Below are 11,760 nucleotides of genomic sequence, written 5' to 3'. Positions count from 1 at the left end.
TCCTGCAGTGAAGAGCAGTGCAGCTGGCCACAGACAGACAGAGCTCTGGCTGTCAACATCTGCTCAGGAGACTGTACCATCTGGGCAGCCCAGGGGAGCTTCTCCTCCATCTCTGACCAGCTGCAGAGTCACAGACAAACATGGACCTGTGCAGTCCTGTAGAGGTACAGAAGTCCAACCTATCTAGCCACTCAGTATTTAGGTATATTCCTATGTTTCACACGTTCGCCTCGTTCAAGGATGTTTATTTTTTATTTCATTTTTTTTTTTTTTAATACCTCAGTCAGATCAAAGCATCAGCAAGTCAAGCTTGTGCTATGACTGTGGGTTAAAAGCATTTCCGAGAAGTTCTTGAGGTCTGTAAGAATGGCTGAATGATCAACTGAACAAAAGACAATGAAAGACTAGTTGGCAGGTTTAGTTAATACCTTTTATTTAATCAATTTAAAAGAAAAAACAAAACAGTAAAAACAGTGTACAAAGTGGATATCATTTATTTACTAAAGCTGGTGTCCTCAGTCTTGGGAATAGGAAAGAGGAGGTACAAAAAAAGTTTTAAAAAGAAAAGGTATAAAATACATTTCCCTATTTTCAGAGGGTGACAGCAAATGATGAGTGTGCATAGGATTAAGCAACAATCAGATCTAACAATTTAAGAATTGTTTGAGAAAGAGGAATTGATATGAAAATAAAAATAAAAAGCTGTTACATTCATTTGTATGATTAACTTTTGTATCGTGATTATCAGTCATCTGAAAACACAGCAGAATTTTCTGGAAACTCATTGGAGAACTGTGTTCCATTTTCAAGATTACCAGTTTATCTACAGCAATCTGTATATGGGGGTTAATTGCGCAAATGATCTTTTCATAGTTCACACCTTTCAGAATTGATGTCTAGAGAGGTGCTGTTTCAGTCATTTCTGACAGCAAAGTGTAACAAGTACAAGTGTACAAATACATACATACATGTTTTGGGGCAGGAAAGTGCATATCATTGGCACAGTCAAATCCATTTTCATTGCTGGTTTTCTATAAATAACAACTCAGAGCCATGTACAGAGGAATGGAACACATCCCTACCTATAGAGATCAAAGCTGACTCAACTTGTTTCCCCCTGAACCACAGCCCAGTTTGTTTATGGAGTAAGTCCTAAAGGACTATATTGTTATAGTGACCTCATTGAGGCTGCAGTGAGTACACTGGGAGAAAAACACCCAATACTGTAGAAGAGGAAAATCCAGAAGAGAGAAAAGATTCCCTGATTGGGCAGAAAGGATCAGTACCTGACTGGCAAGTTCAGAGGGAAGCAGCCTAGAGTGTTTGGAATACAACATTCAGACAGGGAGGCACCACAATCCAAGCACATGATAGTCCAGGGGGGTTAGAGTAACTCTGTCTTTTCAATGGGACCACAGGAAATGGATATCTAATTGACCATGTGTACACAGTTCTGAGATTCATTGACAGCAAGCTTTAATCTATTTAGATTATGCCTGCCCCCAGAATAAGTGTTATTTAAGTATCTGCAAATCCCCTTTCTGCCACTCTATTACATCATTTCTCTATTAGACTGACAGTGGTCCATTGGGTAATTCTCACCTTGTTCTCTAATGTTTTAGGGCTTTAAAATTCTGATAAGAATGTTTTTTGAGCATTGGAAGTCCTATAAGAATCAACCATGTTCTACTAACAGTTAGATATACAGAATAATACATTTTATTGATTAGGTATACTGGCAGCCCAAGGAGATTCAAAGTGTTGGTCAAATAGTGATAGTGTGAAAGTCTTGATAAAAAAAATCAATATCAGACTAATCTCCCACTTCATTGAAAACGAAGTCATTGGTCATCTATTGTTATTGCCGTTGGGCCACAATATTTATTGGTATTAAAGCGGAAATCAGCAGTTGAAACAAAGCGTTCTCCCCATCCCTGTTTATGTAAAAAGCTGAGGGATGGGTTGGAGAAATGGAACCACTAAAATTCATAGACAGAGCTATGGATGAAATCATATCCAAAATGATCATTTTAACCATAGTGTGACGCTATATAGTGTTTGTTTACAAACTTTGGAGCTAAATTATCTTATATTTTGGGTTGTGATAGGGTATGACAGTTCAACTAAGTTCATTAGGCATTCATAAGTTATATTCTTCAAGAATCAATGGGTACATATCATTTATTCATGAGTCAAAAAAATGTATGCAACAACTGCAGATCGCCCCTTTAAACAAAGAACAGCAAAATACATTTCAATGTTAAATGGCTAATTCCAATATAGTCCTTATGGTCCCGTAACATTTTCCAGGCAAACGTTCACTTTGTGAATAGTATGTGACAAATATAACAGGTGCTGACAAAAGCAAGACAAAAGTTTAAGAACGTGTAGCCTTATCATTCTAAATTCATATACCACATCGCTGCATGACCACTCTTTTCCTATAAATTAGGTTTTATGAACATCAAGCTTGTCTGACTGCACACATCAAGACAAGCAGGAAATGCACTGTAGTGTTCTCTCTCACCATTAGAAAAGTCTTAAAAGGCCACAGAAACAAATCAGTGGTTTTTCATTTGTGTAGTATGGAGTATTTTCCCATATAATTACCGAACCTGCAGATTGCAAATGTCTGTTCAACAATACTATCTGAAACACTGGTGAAGTAAGGAAAGGATGTGGCGAAAACCCCGGTAGTTGGATGTGCAGTCTGGTGGGGTGAGGGGAAATGGTGGGACCAGAGGAATAAAGGGGTGTGTTTAGGCTGTTCCACTCGCAGAGTAGGAAAACTGTGGGAAGTGGGGTCTCCGTTCGCTGTCAAACGACTCCATGCTGTCTTCTGGAATACAAAATGAGTGGGGAGGAAAGAGAGAGAGAGGGATGGCACAGAAAACTCCATTAGTATATACGTTCTGATTTCCGCTTTAATACAAAATATATATTTTCCTCCCAGTGACAAAAAACCCTTATGATTGAGTCCTAATGCATAATGTACCTAGTACTAGCCAGGGCGCAGTTTGGCACACACTGCTAGGGGTCTAGCACTTCCATGTGAGGTACACAGTGAACTATGGAATAACAGACGTTACACACACGTTCCAGGAGAGGGCACAAATCCCCCAGAGGAATTGAATAAGCACTATGTAATTTGACCTCACATTAATTGCACTGGGAAGATGGACCTTCCCCATTATCATTTCAATATTTGCCTTGGAGTGCAATCTATACCTTGAATGATGTTCAAAACGATCTATTATTTTTCTCTCGTGGGATTTAATTCTTTGAGTGCTACAGTACAGATATAAAGTTGCGACCAAATATATTGGCAGCCTTGCACTTTTCTTTAATTCCCTATGTCTTCTAAAATAAGATGAAATTGGAAAATAACTTTTGGTTTCCACACCTTATTGGATTTTCAACATTGCATAAGCAATTTTTTAGAATTTTTAATTTTGAAAGTAATGACAAACGGCAAAATGATTTGCGAGTTCTTGGTTGCACAGCCAAGATAACTGCAGACAAATGCTTCTTGTAGCCATCAGTGATCTTGCTGCACCTTGGCCCACTTTTCAGCAGCAAACTGCTCAAATGCTTCCATGTTTGAGGGGTGCCATCCACCAACTGCTGTTTTCAGATCTCACCATAGGTTCTGGATGTGATTCAGATCTGGACTATTGGCTAGCCACTCCAGAACAGCATCTCTTCTTGAACCATTCCTTGGTGTTTTTTGTATGTGCTTTTGGCGTCATTGTCCTGCTGGAAGACCCACAACCTCCAATGGAGACCCAGTCTTTGTACACTGGGTTGAACATTGGACTCCAAAACACCTGATAATCTGCTGATTTCATGATGCCTTGTGCATTTTCAAGGCCCCCAGTACCAGAGGCAGCAAAGCAACCCCACAGCATTATCAAACCTCCCTCATGTTTGATTGTAGGGAGGGTGTTCTTTCCATTGAATATTCATTTGGTTGTCAGTAAACAAAGCGCTGACCTGTAATGTCAAAGAGCTCTGTCTCTGTTAAAGGTTGTGGGTCTTCCAGCTGAACAATGACCCCAAACACACATCAAAAGCACCCTGGAATGGTTTGAGAAGAAATGCTGGACTGTTCTAGAGTGGCTAGTGTCCAAATCTGAATCACATCCAAAACCTATGATGAGATCTGACAAAAGCAGTTGGTGGAGGTCACCTCTCAAACATTGAAGTATTGGAGCAGTATGCTGCTGAAAAGTGGGCCAAATTGCTACAAAAAGGGTTTGTCTGCAGTTATCTTGCCCAAAGGCTGTGCAACCAAGTACAAGGGGTACCAATACATTTGTCCATGCCATTTGTATTTAATTTCTGAATAAAAATTGTAAACTTAAGTTTACAAAAATAAAAATTTGATCTACAATGATGAAAATTCAATATTGTGTGGAGAACAAATGCTTTTTTTTCAATTTAAACTCATTTTAGAAATAGGGAATTATTTAAGAAAAGTGCAAGGATGCCAATATATTTGTCCGCAACTGTATAATGTATCATATACATCAAGGGCACGTGGAAATATTACATTCTCTCATGACCGTGACAACGAGGAAGAATATTACTGTCTTCAATCAAAATTCTATCTAAACCATGTAGATCAGCTTGGGTTTTTTTGTTTGAGACACTCCAATTCTGGAACCCCAAAAATAAACATTGACCTTTAGAGCCAAATGATAATTTAAAGTTTAAAATCTCTGAAGAGGGGAGATGAATTTATGTGAGATTCTGAAACGCAATAGGTATTCTTTACAGTAATGACATTTAGAACCACTTGCGTTTCCAGTTCATCCTGAGTCAGACTGTGATCACCCCTACTAAACAAAAACATTCAGGTCCAAAGAGTCAGTGAAAAACAAAAAAACAAGTATGATTGTCTGTCTGGGTGTGTAATACTGTTCTCTGAGTGTGGTGCGTGTATTCTGTAAAGATACAGAATACGCAGTGGGTCAGGTAGTACCTTGTCCGGGCGGTGTAATAGTGATGGTCTGTGCTGTGAACTCCTCGTCAAAATACCGTGTATCTGTTTCCGAGGTAACCTGGGGCTTGAAGGGCGGGACCAGCTGTGAAAGAAGAGAGGACACCATGAGCACATTGGCACATCTGTCCTGTCAATCAGAGTGTAGACAGTTGCAGGCCTGGTGAAATCTATTGATTGTTCACTGAAGTAATGGAAAATGGAACACTAATTTACCTTTTTCTCATAAACATCTTGCCATTCAATCCCAGCAAAGAATTTGTGCTGCATAATCTCCTTAGCATCATCCTGTCCTCCACCTAACCTGGAAGATAGAGAAACCAAAACAAAGTAAACAAGTGGCCAAATCAATCCATGCCATTATATTCCACGGGATTCTGTGGATAACTGCTGGCAAGAGGGTCAACGCACCGCTGCTTGGGGTCCTTCTTGAGCAGGCCGGAGAGCAGGGACCTGCCCTCGTGACCCAGGGTACGTGGGAAACGGATGTCCTCCATGAGGATGAGCTCAAACAGCTTCTCGTGGTCCTGGTTGTAGAAGGGCAGCCGACCGCACATCATCTCGTACATGACCACGCCCAGACCCCACCAGTCCACCGCACGACCGTAATCATTGTCCTCCAGAACCTGGACAACACAGGACAACCACAACTCAAAACAATATAATACCATTAGGAACAATCATACTTGGAAGCATACAGGACAAGGGCTAGCAGGAGTTCAAATGTACATTCTTCCCTATGATAGCATCAAGAGAGACATACTATACATTGTTTGTTTAGATCTCTGAAACCTAGCTATTAGCTAAGTGGATGGACATTAGGTAGGTAGTGAGGTCAGCAGCTCTCCAGGCTGTATAAAGAACCCTGAGTGAGGCCAGTGAACCCCCCACCCCCTTCTCCTGGTTTGGGATTCCAAGCAGCCACAGCCAACACTGACTCACATCTCACATTAGGAGCAGGGATAGAGTTTCCCCTGGAGCCCTGCATATTTAATCACTAGAGGTCTGAAGTACACACTACACACCATCATGAGAGAGGGATAGGCTGGGCAGGGGCTGGAGGCTGGAGAGGCTAGGGCCAGTTAGTGGAAGCAGAGTCCCCATAGCAGCAACCACATACACCACACCACTGCCACAGCCCTTAGTCACGGAAGTGGAGGTTCACACATCTTGGAAGATGACGTGTTCACACGTTCTAATCAATTGGCTCGATTTGCCTCTGTACTGTCTAACTGGGCAGCCTGTTGAATGTCAAACATAGTATTTGAGTTGTTACTAAACAAGGCCTTCTGGGAAGTGTAGTTGGGTTAACAGTACAGGAAGGATATTGTAGGTGGAATCAAGCCAATGAGAACAGACTGTTCTTTAAAACAAGGTTATATGAGGTGAGATAAATTGGTCCAGGAATAGATTCATAGGTAAAAGGGCAGCCTAATAGAATTACATATGGACATGAAGATACACAGACCCAGAGAGAAGAGGCGGGCAGAACAGATGGACAGATGTGACCGTAAATGGAACAAAACCAGAGTGTGTTTGTGTGTGTTTGAGCGGGTGGTGTGTGCCTGCATCTGTGGGCACGCTGCTTGGCGCTGCGGTTAGGGGCGAGGAGGACTCGGAGGGCAGGGGTAACGTGAAGCCGGCACGGTGCTAGGATTACTGGACCGTCTCTATTTCCAGCACTGCTGTCGTGTGATTCACACCACACGACAGCTGGGCCTGCAGCTGCCCCATATATGTAGAAGAGTACCACAGCTGTGGAGCTGCCAGGACCACAGGAGCCAAGCTCATCCCTCACACACGTAACCAGGGCTGCCTGGACCAGCTCTGTTACACTGGCCCAAAGGACAGCACAGTGCAAGGAGGAGGTAGGAGTGAAACGTACACTTGCTGTACTTTTCCTCCACTTGATACTGCCCTCTATCTTACTTCTCTGGCCTTATTCTCCCTCTAACACAAACACAGCTATTGTCCCTCTCCCAAACACATGCCCTTCACTCTCCATTGTTCATTACTTTCACAAATCGACTTCATTTCAATAAAATGACTCTATTTCACAGTGGATTAGGTGAAACTTGTTCCATGGGTGTTCGCAAGATGCAGGCTTACAGCCCTGGTCTGGGCAGTGGGTCTGGCCTGTGGAATATTCCCAGACGTTACAGCATTCCTGTGCAGCACACACAACAAGGTCATTGTTTACTGCAGAACAACCTGTAACATTGCCTGGCCCTGGTTCCCATAGAGACGCTCTACGGCGACCCCGTCTCCACGGAAACGCCCCCTGATGTCTCTACTGCCAGAGGAGGAGCAGAGCTGGGGCTGTTATATGGTGCCACTAGCTATGTTACTGTGTTCAGAATGCTAAAGAGGGGGAGGGTTGTTCTTCAGCACATTTATGACATATCACACATGGACAAAAATGACAAACAGATTCTTTCCTTTAAATTATCCTTTGCCTGTTGCTTGCCCTAGTGTGAGGGACGTGACATGATGGTTATATAGTAATTCATGCCCTAGTTGGCTTTGGTGATGATGGCTACTGTATGCCGTAAATTAGGATGGTTCTCTAGAGCAGGAGTTCCCAAACTTTTTCACTCGGGCCCCCCTTCCAGCATTGGGCCCTCCCCCCCTGCATGAGTACGCGCCACGTCTATTTCCATGGGCACAAGCACTGTTCATGACACAAACTGTCCACACCCCTCTTGTTGTTGGAGAGGAAATTTGACAGGTTTCAGCTTTTCTTTTCTTCATATTCCATACATTGCCAGTCTAATGTGTATTCATGTGATATTTGAGTGACCAAAACAATTTACAACAATATCTATAGGATAAAAAAACAAAACTTTAAAAAACGTTAGCTGACATGGGCTAGTTGATGTGGACATTTCAGACAAGTTATAAACAGCTAAGAGTCTAAGAGAGAGGAATATAAAGATGTCAGATGAAAACGACATGGGAGATTGTTACAGGGGAGAACTGAGGACAACAGGCCCAGAGTGTGGCCCTGGCTTTGCCCAGGTCGGGATAGGCATCCTGGGCAGGAGTCGGCTAGAAGCCCCCTCAGTGCCAGGAGCAGCTGTAGCCAATGTAACCTTTTCTTCAGGGCGGAAACTCACGTTTCCTGAGGCACTGCCAAACCCCCCAGCAAATTCCAAATGGAGGCTAAAAACAAAGAGTCAGCAGCTGTGTTAACATGGGCACCCTTCTCCCAGAAAACCTTCTTACAGCAAGAGGCAAGGGGACTAGCAACACACACACACACACACTGTAAAATGCCCTATCGTGTTATACACCCCACGTCATACCTGCACGCAATGGGGAGAAGCCACACCCCTGTACACATGCCTTCTCAAACAAAAAATATGGGAACAACCTGTCCTGCCCTAGTCACACTGCAGACTCATTAGCTGCATGTCTTATACTGGAGATTAGACAGGCATTTAGGAACAACTGTCCCAAAGCCACTCTTCAACAGTTTATTTTACCTTTATTTTAACAGGGAGTCCCATTGAGACCAAGGTCTCTTTTGCAAGGGAGCCTTGCATCTTACAATTAATTACACAACTACATTCGACATAGGAAATACACCAGAAAAAATGTGACATAGCTTGTATGCCTTAACAATATGCCCGACAACAGACATTTACGATGATGTGTGTAGTGGGATATATTCACTGCAATACAGTTCCTCTCTTCAAACCGTGTTAGGTCTGTTAATTCTTTTAGTTATTTACCAACTATGTGACTTTATTCTCTTCAGTTGATTTACACTCAAATTTTAATAGACAAAAATACTCACGAGAACATGCCAAAAGAGTGTGCACTGAAGAGGAAGGTTACATGGGTTGGGATCCAAAGGCCTCCCATTTTTTATGTAAAAAAAAATGATACGATTTATTGACCCCCATATTGTGAATGGACTGTGAGAATACACTACCTCTGGGGCCAGGTACTCTGGTGTCCCACAGAAGGTCTTCATGGTGGCCCCGTCTGTGATCCCCTCCTTACACAGTCCAAAGTCGGTGATCTTTATGTGTCCGTCTTTGTCCAGCATGAGATTTTCCAGCTGAGACAAGGAGACAGAATGAGACAGGACGTATCAGCAACAGGAGGAGGGGGAGTGACTGTGTGAGTGTGTGATTGAGGCACAGCTGATTTGGCCTCAGCTCTGAGAGACATGAGCTAGCAATGCATGTCCTTTTAATATCAGTGTGTCCTCTGAGTAAAAGTCACCTGGCAACTGTAGCCCACACGTGGCCAGCAGCACCAGGCAGGCAGGCCAGAGTCAGCACATCCTCCAAAAACTGCTACCCTGGCATTTTCAGGAGAACCTTAGCAGGCTGGGAGCCTGCCTCATTAACCCATGGGGAGAGCAGAGGGAGGGGGGAACGAGGAGGGTGGAGGCTATGCTGACCTGGCTGGTATAGTTTCATCAGCTGGAAGAAACAGGGCTACAGCCCCCCCCCCCCCTTAAAACCAGTCATAGCATGCCTCTGCTACCTCTGCTCTTATGCTATGAATACAGATCACTGAGTTTCTGTACTAGTCTCTTTCTTCTGGTACAAACAATTTACAGCTGGACAGAATAAGTTTGATGACGGGGGTAAAATATGACTGTCAATACTAAAATACACATTTTTCATCACTGCTTATTTACATTAATGGTAACACAAAGATAAATAAAGGAATCGAACATCTGCACAGAAGGAGATGGTGGTTAGAATATTCCAGCTGTAGAAAGGGGCGGTCTAGGTCTCCAGCTGCAGTGAGGACTGAATCGGGGTAGGCCTGCTGCTGCTGTGGACACTATTTATATCTCGGTCCGCAGACTGTGCTCCTCTGCCTTACCTTCAGGTCTCTGTAGACCACGTTCCTCTCAGCATGCAGGTAGTCCAGCGCTGACACTATCTCCGCCCCGTAGAACCGAGACCGCTCCTCCGAGAACACCCGGTCTCGGGAGAGGTGGAAGAACAGCTAAAGGAGGGAGGAAGATAAGAGAGAGGGAGAGGAGAGACAGAGGGAACAAGGTTAGCGTACACAGAAGGAGGGGTGGGAGGATTATTGGCTACTACTAGCTAAATTGGATCTTGTGTGTCAGGTGTTATTGACTGTTTAAAAAGCTCACCTCTCCGCCGTTCGCATACTCCATTACGAAACACAACCGGTCATGGGTCTGGAAGGAGTATTTCAGGCCCTGGGGATATATATTTATATTTGAGTCATTTAGCCATTTATACTTCTTTCGTACTGGTGCCCCATGGGAATCGAACCCACAACCCTGGCGTTGCAAGCGCCATGCTCTCTCTACCAACTGAGCCAGATGGGACCCTGGGGATATACACCAATAACTTAAACAACTGTAATGGATCAAAAAATTAAGCCCGCCATTGCAAGTTCTCCATAAGAAACCAAAGTCTTTGTTGAAGTGATATCTGCCTTTGGGATATAACTGTTGAGTGACAACTGCTATCCCCATTCACCACAGTGGGATGGACAGAAGATGCATGTGTTACTCCAGCCACTTAATGTGGAAGAGTTTCGCATTGTGAGCCATCACAGACTTTGAGAAAGGTGGTTAACTAACAATGAGATGTCTAGTGTCTAGCCAAGTCTATTGCCGTCTTTGCAAACATTGCTCAAACTCTCCCAACACAGATTCAGCATCTCCCCCTGAATGGAAGCTCTCAGGCTGAAGTGGAGTGGCTCCTCAGTCTTTGTGGCCAGAGAAGAGTTTGGGTTAGGTAGATGGAGTGGATGGCGGGGTCTCTCACTGTCAAGAACGGATGCTTGGAATTCTGGAGCACTCGGTTTTCTGTGAGTGTGTGTGCCACTTCATCCTGAAAAAGATCACAAAGAGTGTTTGTGCAACTCCCACAATGGCTGCCGTTTAGGTATCCATGATCGCCCCTCACCGCCCCCATGCTGTCTCTCCCTCTTTCGTTTTCTCATGCTTCTCCTAACGGTTAGTGGCCTCTACTCACTTTCGCTACGATCACTTCCTTCTTCAGGATTTTCATGGCATAGTAGCGTCCTGTGGCCTTCTCCTTCACCAGGATCACTTTGCCAAAAGTACCTTTTCCGAGGAGTTTGAGGTATTCAAAGTCGTCCATAGTCTATGAGCGAGGGGGGAAAAAACAGCATTGGGTTACAAACAGCGTCTATAACAAATTCATGCTCTAACTAGTCAAGACATATAATCCCACTGACAACAACACAGAAGCATTTAAGGTACAATTTCATCCACTCTGCAACTTCCACTCTTCTAATGGTGGGACTATATGCTGCAGTGACTTGTTTAACCTCTGACCCTCAGGGCTGGTGAGAATGTTGAAAACGGTTGTGTAGGAGACATGCAATCCGGTGCCCTTAGACCTTTGTGTCATGACTTAAGAGCACAGATGTGTGGTGATGAAACAGAGTGGACACGCCATCTGGTGCTAAGCCTCCCATGGCTGATGTTGGTACCGAAGCATCGGCTCTTGGACTAATAGGCTCCTAGACAGCTTCTACCCCAAAGCCATAAGACTGCTAAATAGCCAGACTGCTAAATAGTCAGGTAATGGTACCTGAACTATCTGCACTAACTCGATCACTGACTCTAATACCTAGTACCTCTGCCCATTGACCTGGTCCTGGAACTCCCTGTATATAGCTCCACATTGACCTGGTCCTAGAACTCCCTGTATATAGCTCCACATTGACCTGGTCCTGGAACTGCCTGTATATAGCTCCACATTGACCTGGTCCTGGAACTCCCT

General features: G+C 43.8%; 1 protein-coding gene across 7 annotated transcripts in view; it reads right to left on the bottom strand.

The window, feature by feature from the left end:
- Positions 1-416: 416 nt before the first annotated feature.
- The window catches only part of LOC110497971 (RAC-alpha serine/threonine-protein kinase), a 36,013-nt gene continuing 24,669 nt past the window's right edge, over positions 417-11,760 (bottom strand). For all 7 annotated transcript variants that reach the window (XM_036954913.2, XM_090211376.1, XM_090211373.1 and 4 more), the window contains 9 exons: positions 10,984-11,115; positions 10,774-10,839; positions 10,128-10,196; positions 9,851-9,976; positions 8,940-9,068; positions 5,414-5,628; positions 5,219-5,306; positions 4,985-5,087; positions 417-2,839 (listed from right to left, as the gene is read on the bottom strand). In XM_036954913.2, coding sequence (XP_036810808.1) covers positions 2,760-2,839; positions 4,985-5,087; positions 5,219-5,306; positions 5,414-5,628; positions 8,940-9,068; positions 9,851-9,976; positions 10,128-10,196; positions 10,774-10,839; positions 10,984-11,115 — 1,008 coding nt within the window. In that variant the 3' untranslated portion in view covers positions 417-2,759. The remainder of the gene's footprint in view (positions 2,840-4,984; positions 5,088-5,218; positions 5,307-5,413; positions 5,629-8,939; positions 9,069-9,850; positions 9,977-10,127; positions 10,197-10,773; positions 10,840-10,983; positions 11,116-11,760) is intronic.

This window comes from Oncorhynchus mykiss, chromosome 19, assembly GCF_057628025.1.
Source record: "Oncorhynchus mykiss isolate SJ-2025 chromosome 19, ASM5762802v1, whole genome shotgun sequence".
Lineage (NCBI taxonomy): Eukaryota > Metazoa > Chordata > Actinopteri > Salmoniformes > Salmonidae > Oncorhynchus > Oncorhynchus mykiss.
This window is presented reverse-complemented; position numbering and strand designations above follow the sequence as displayed.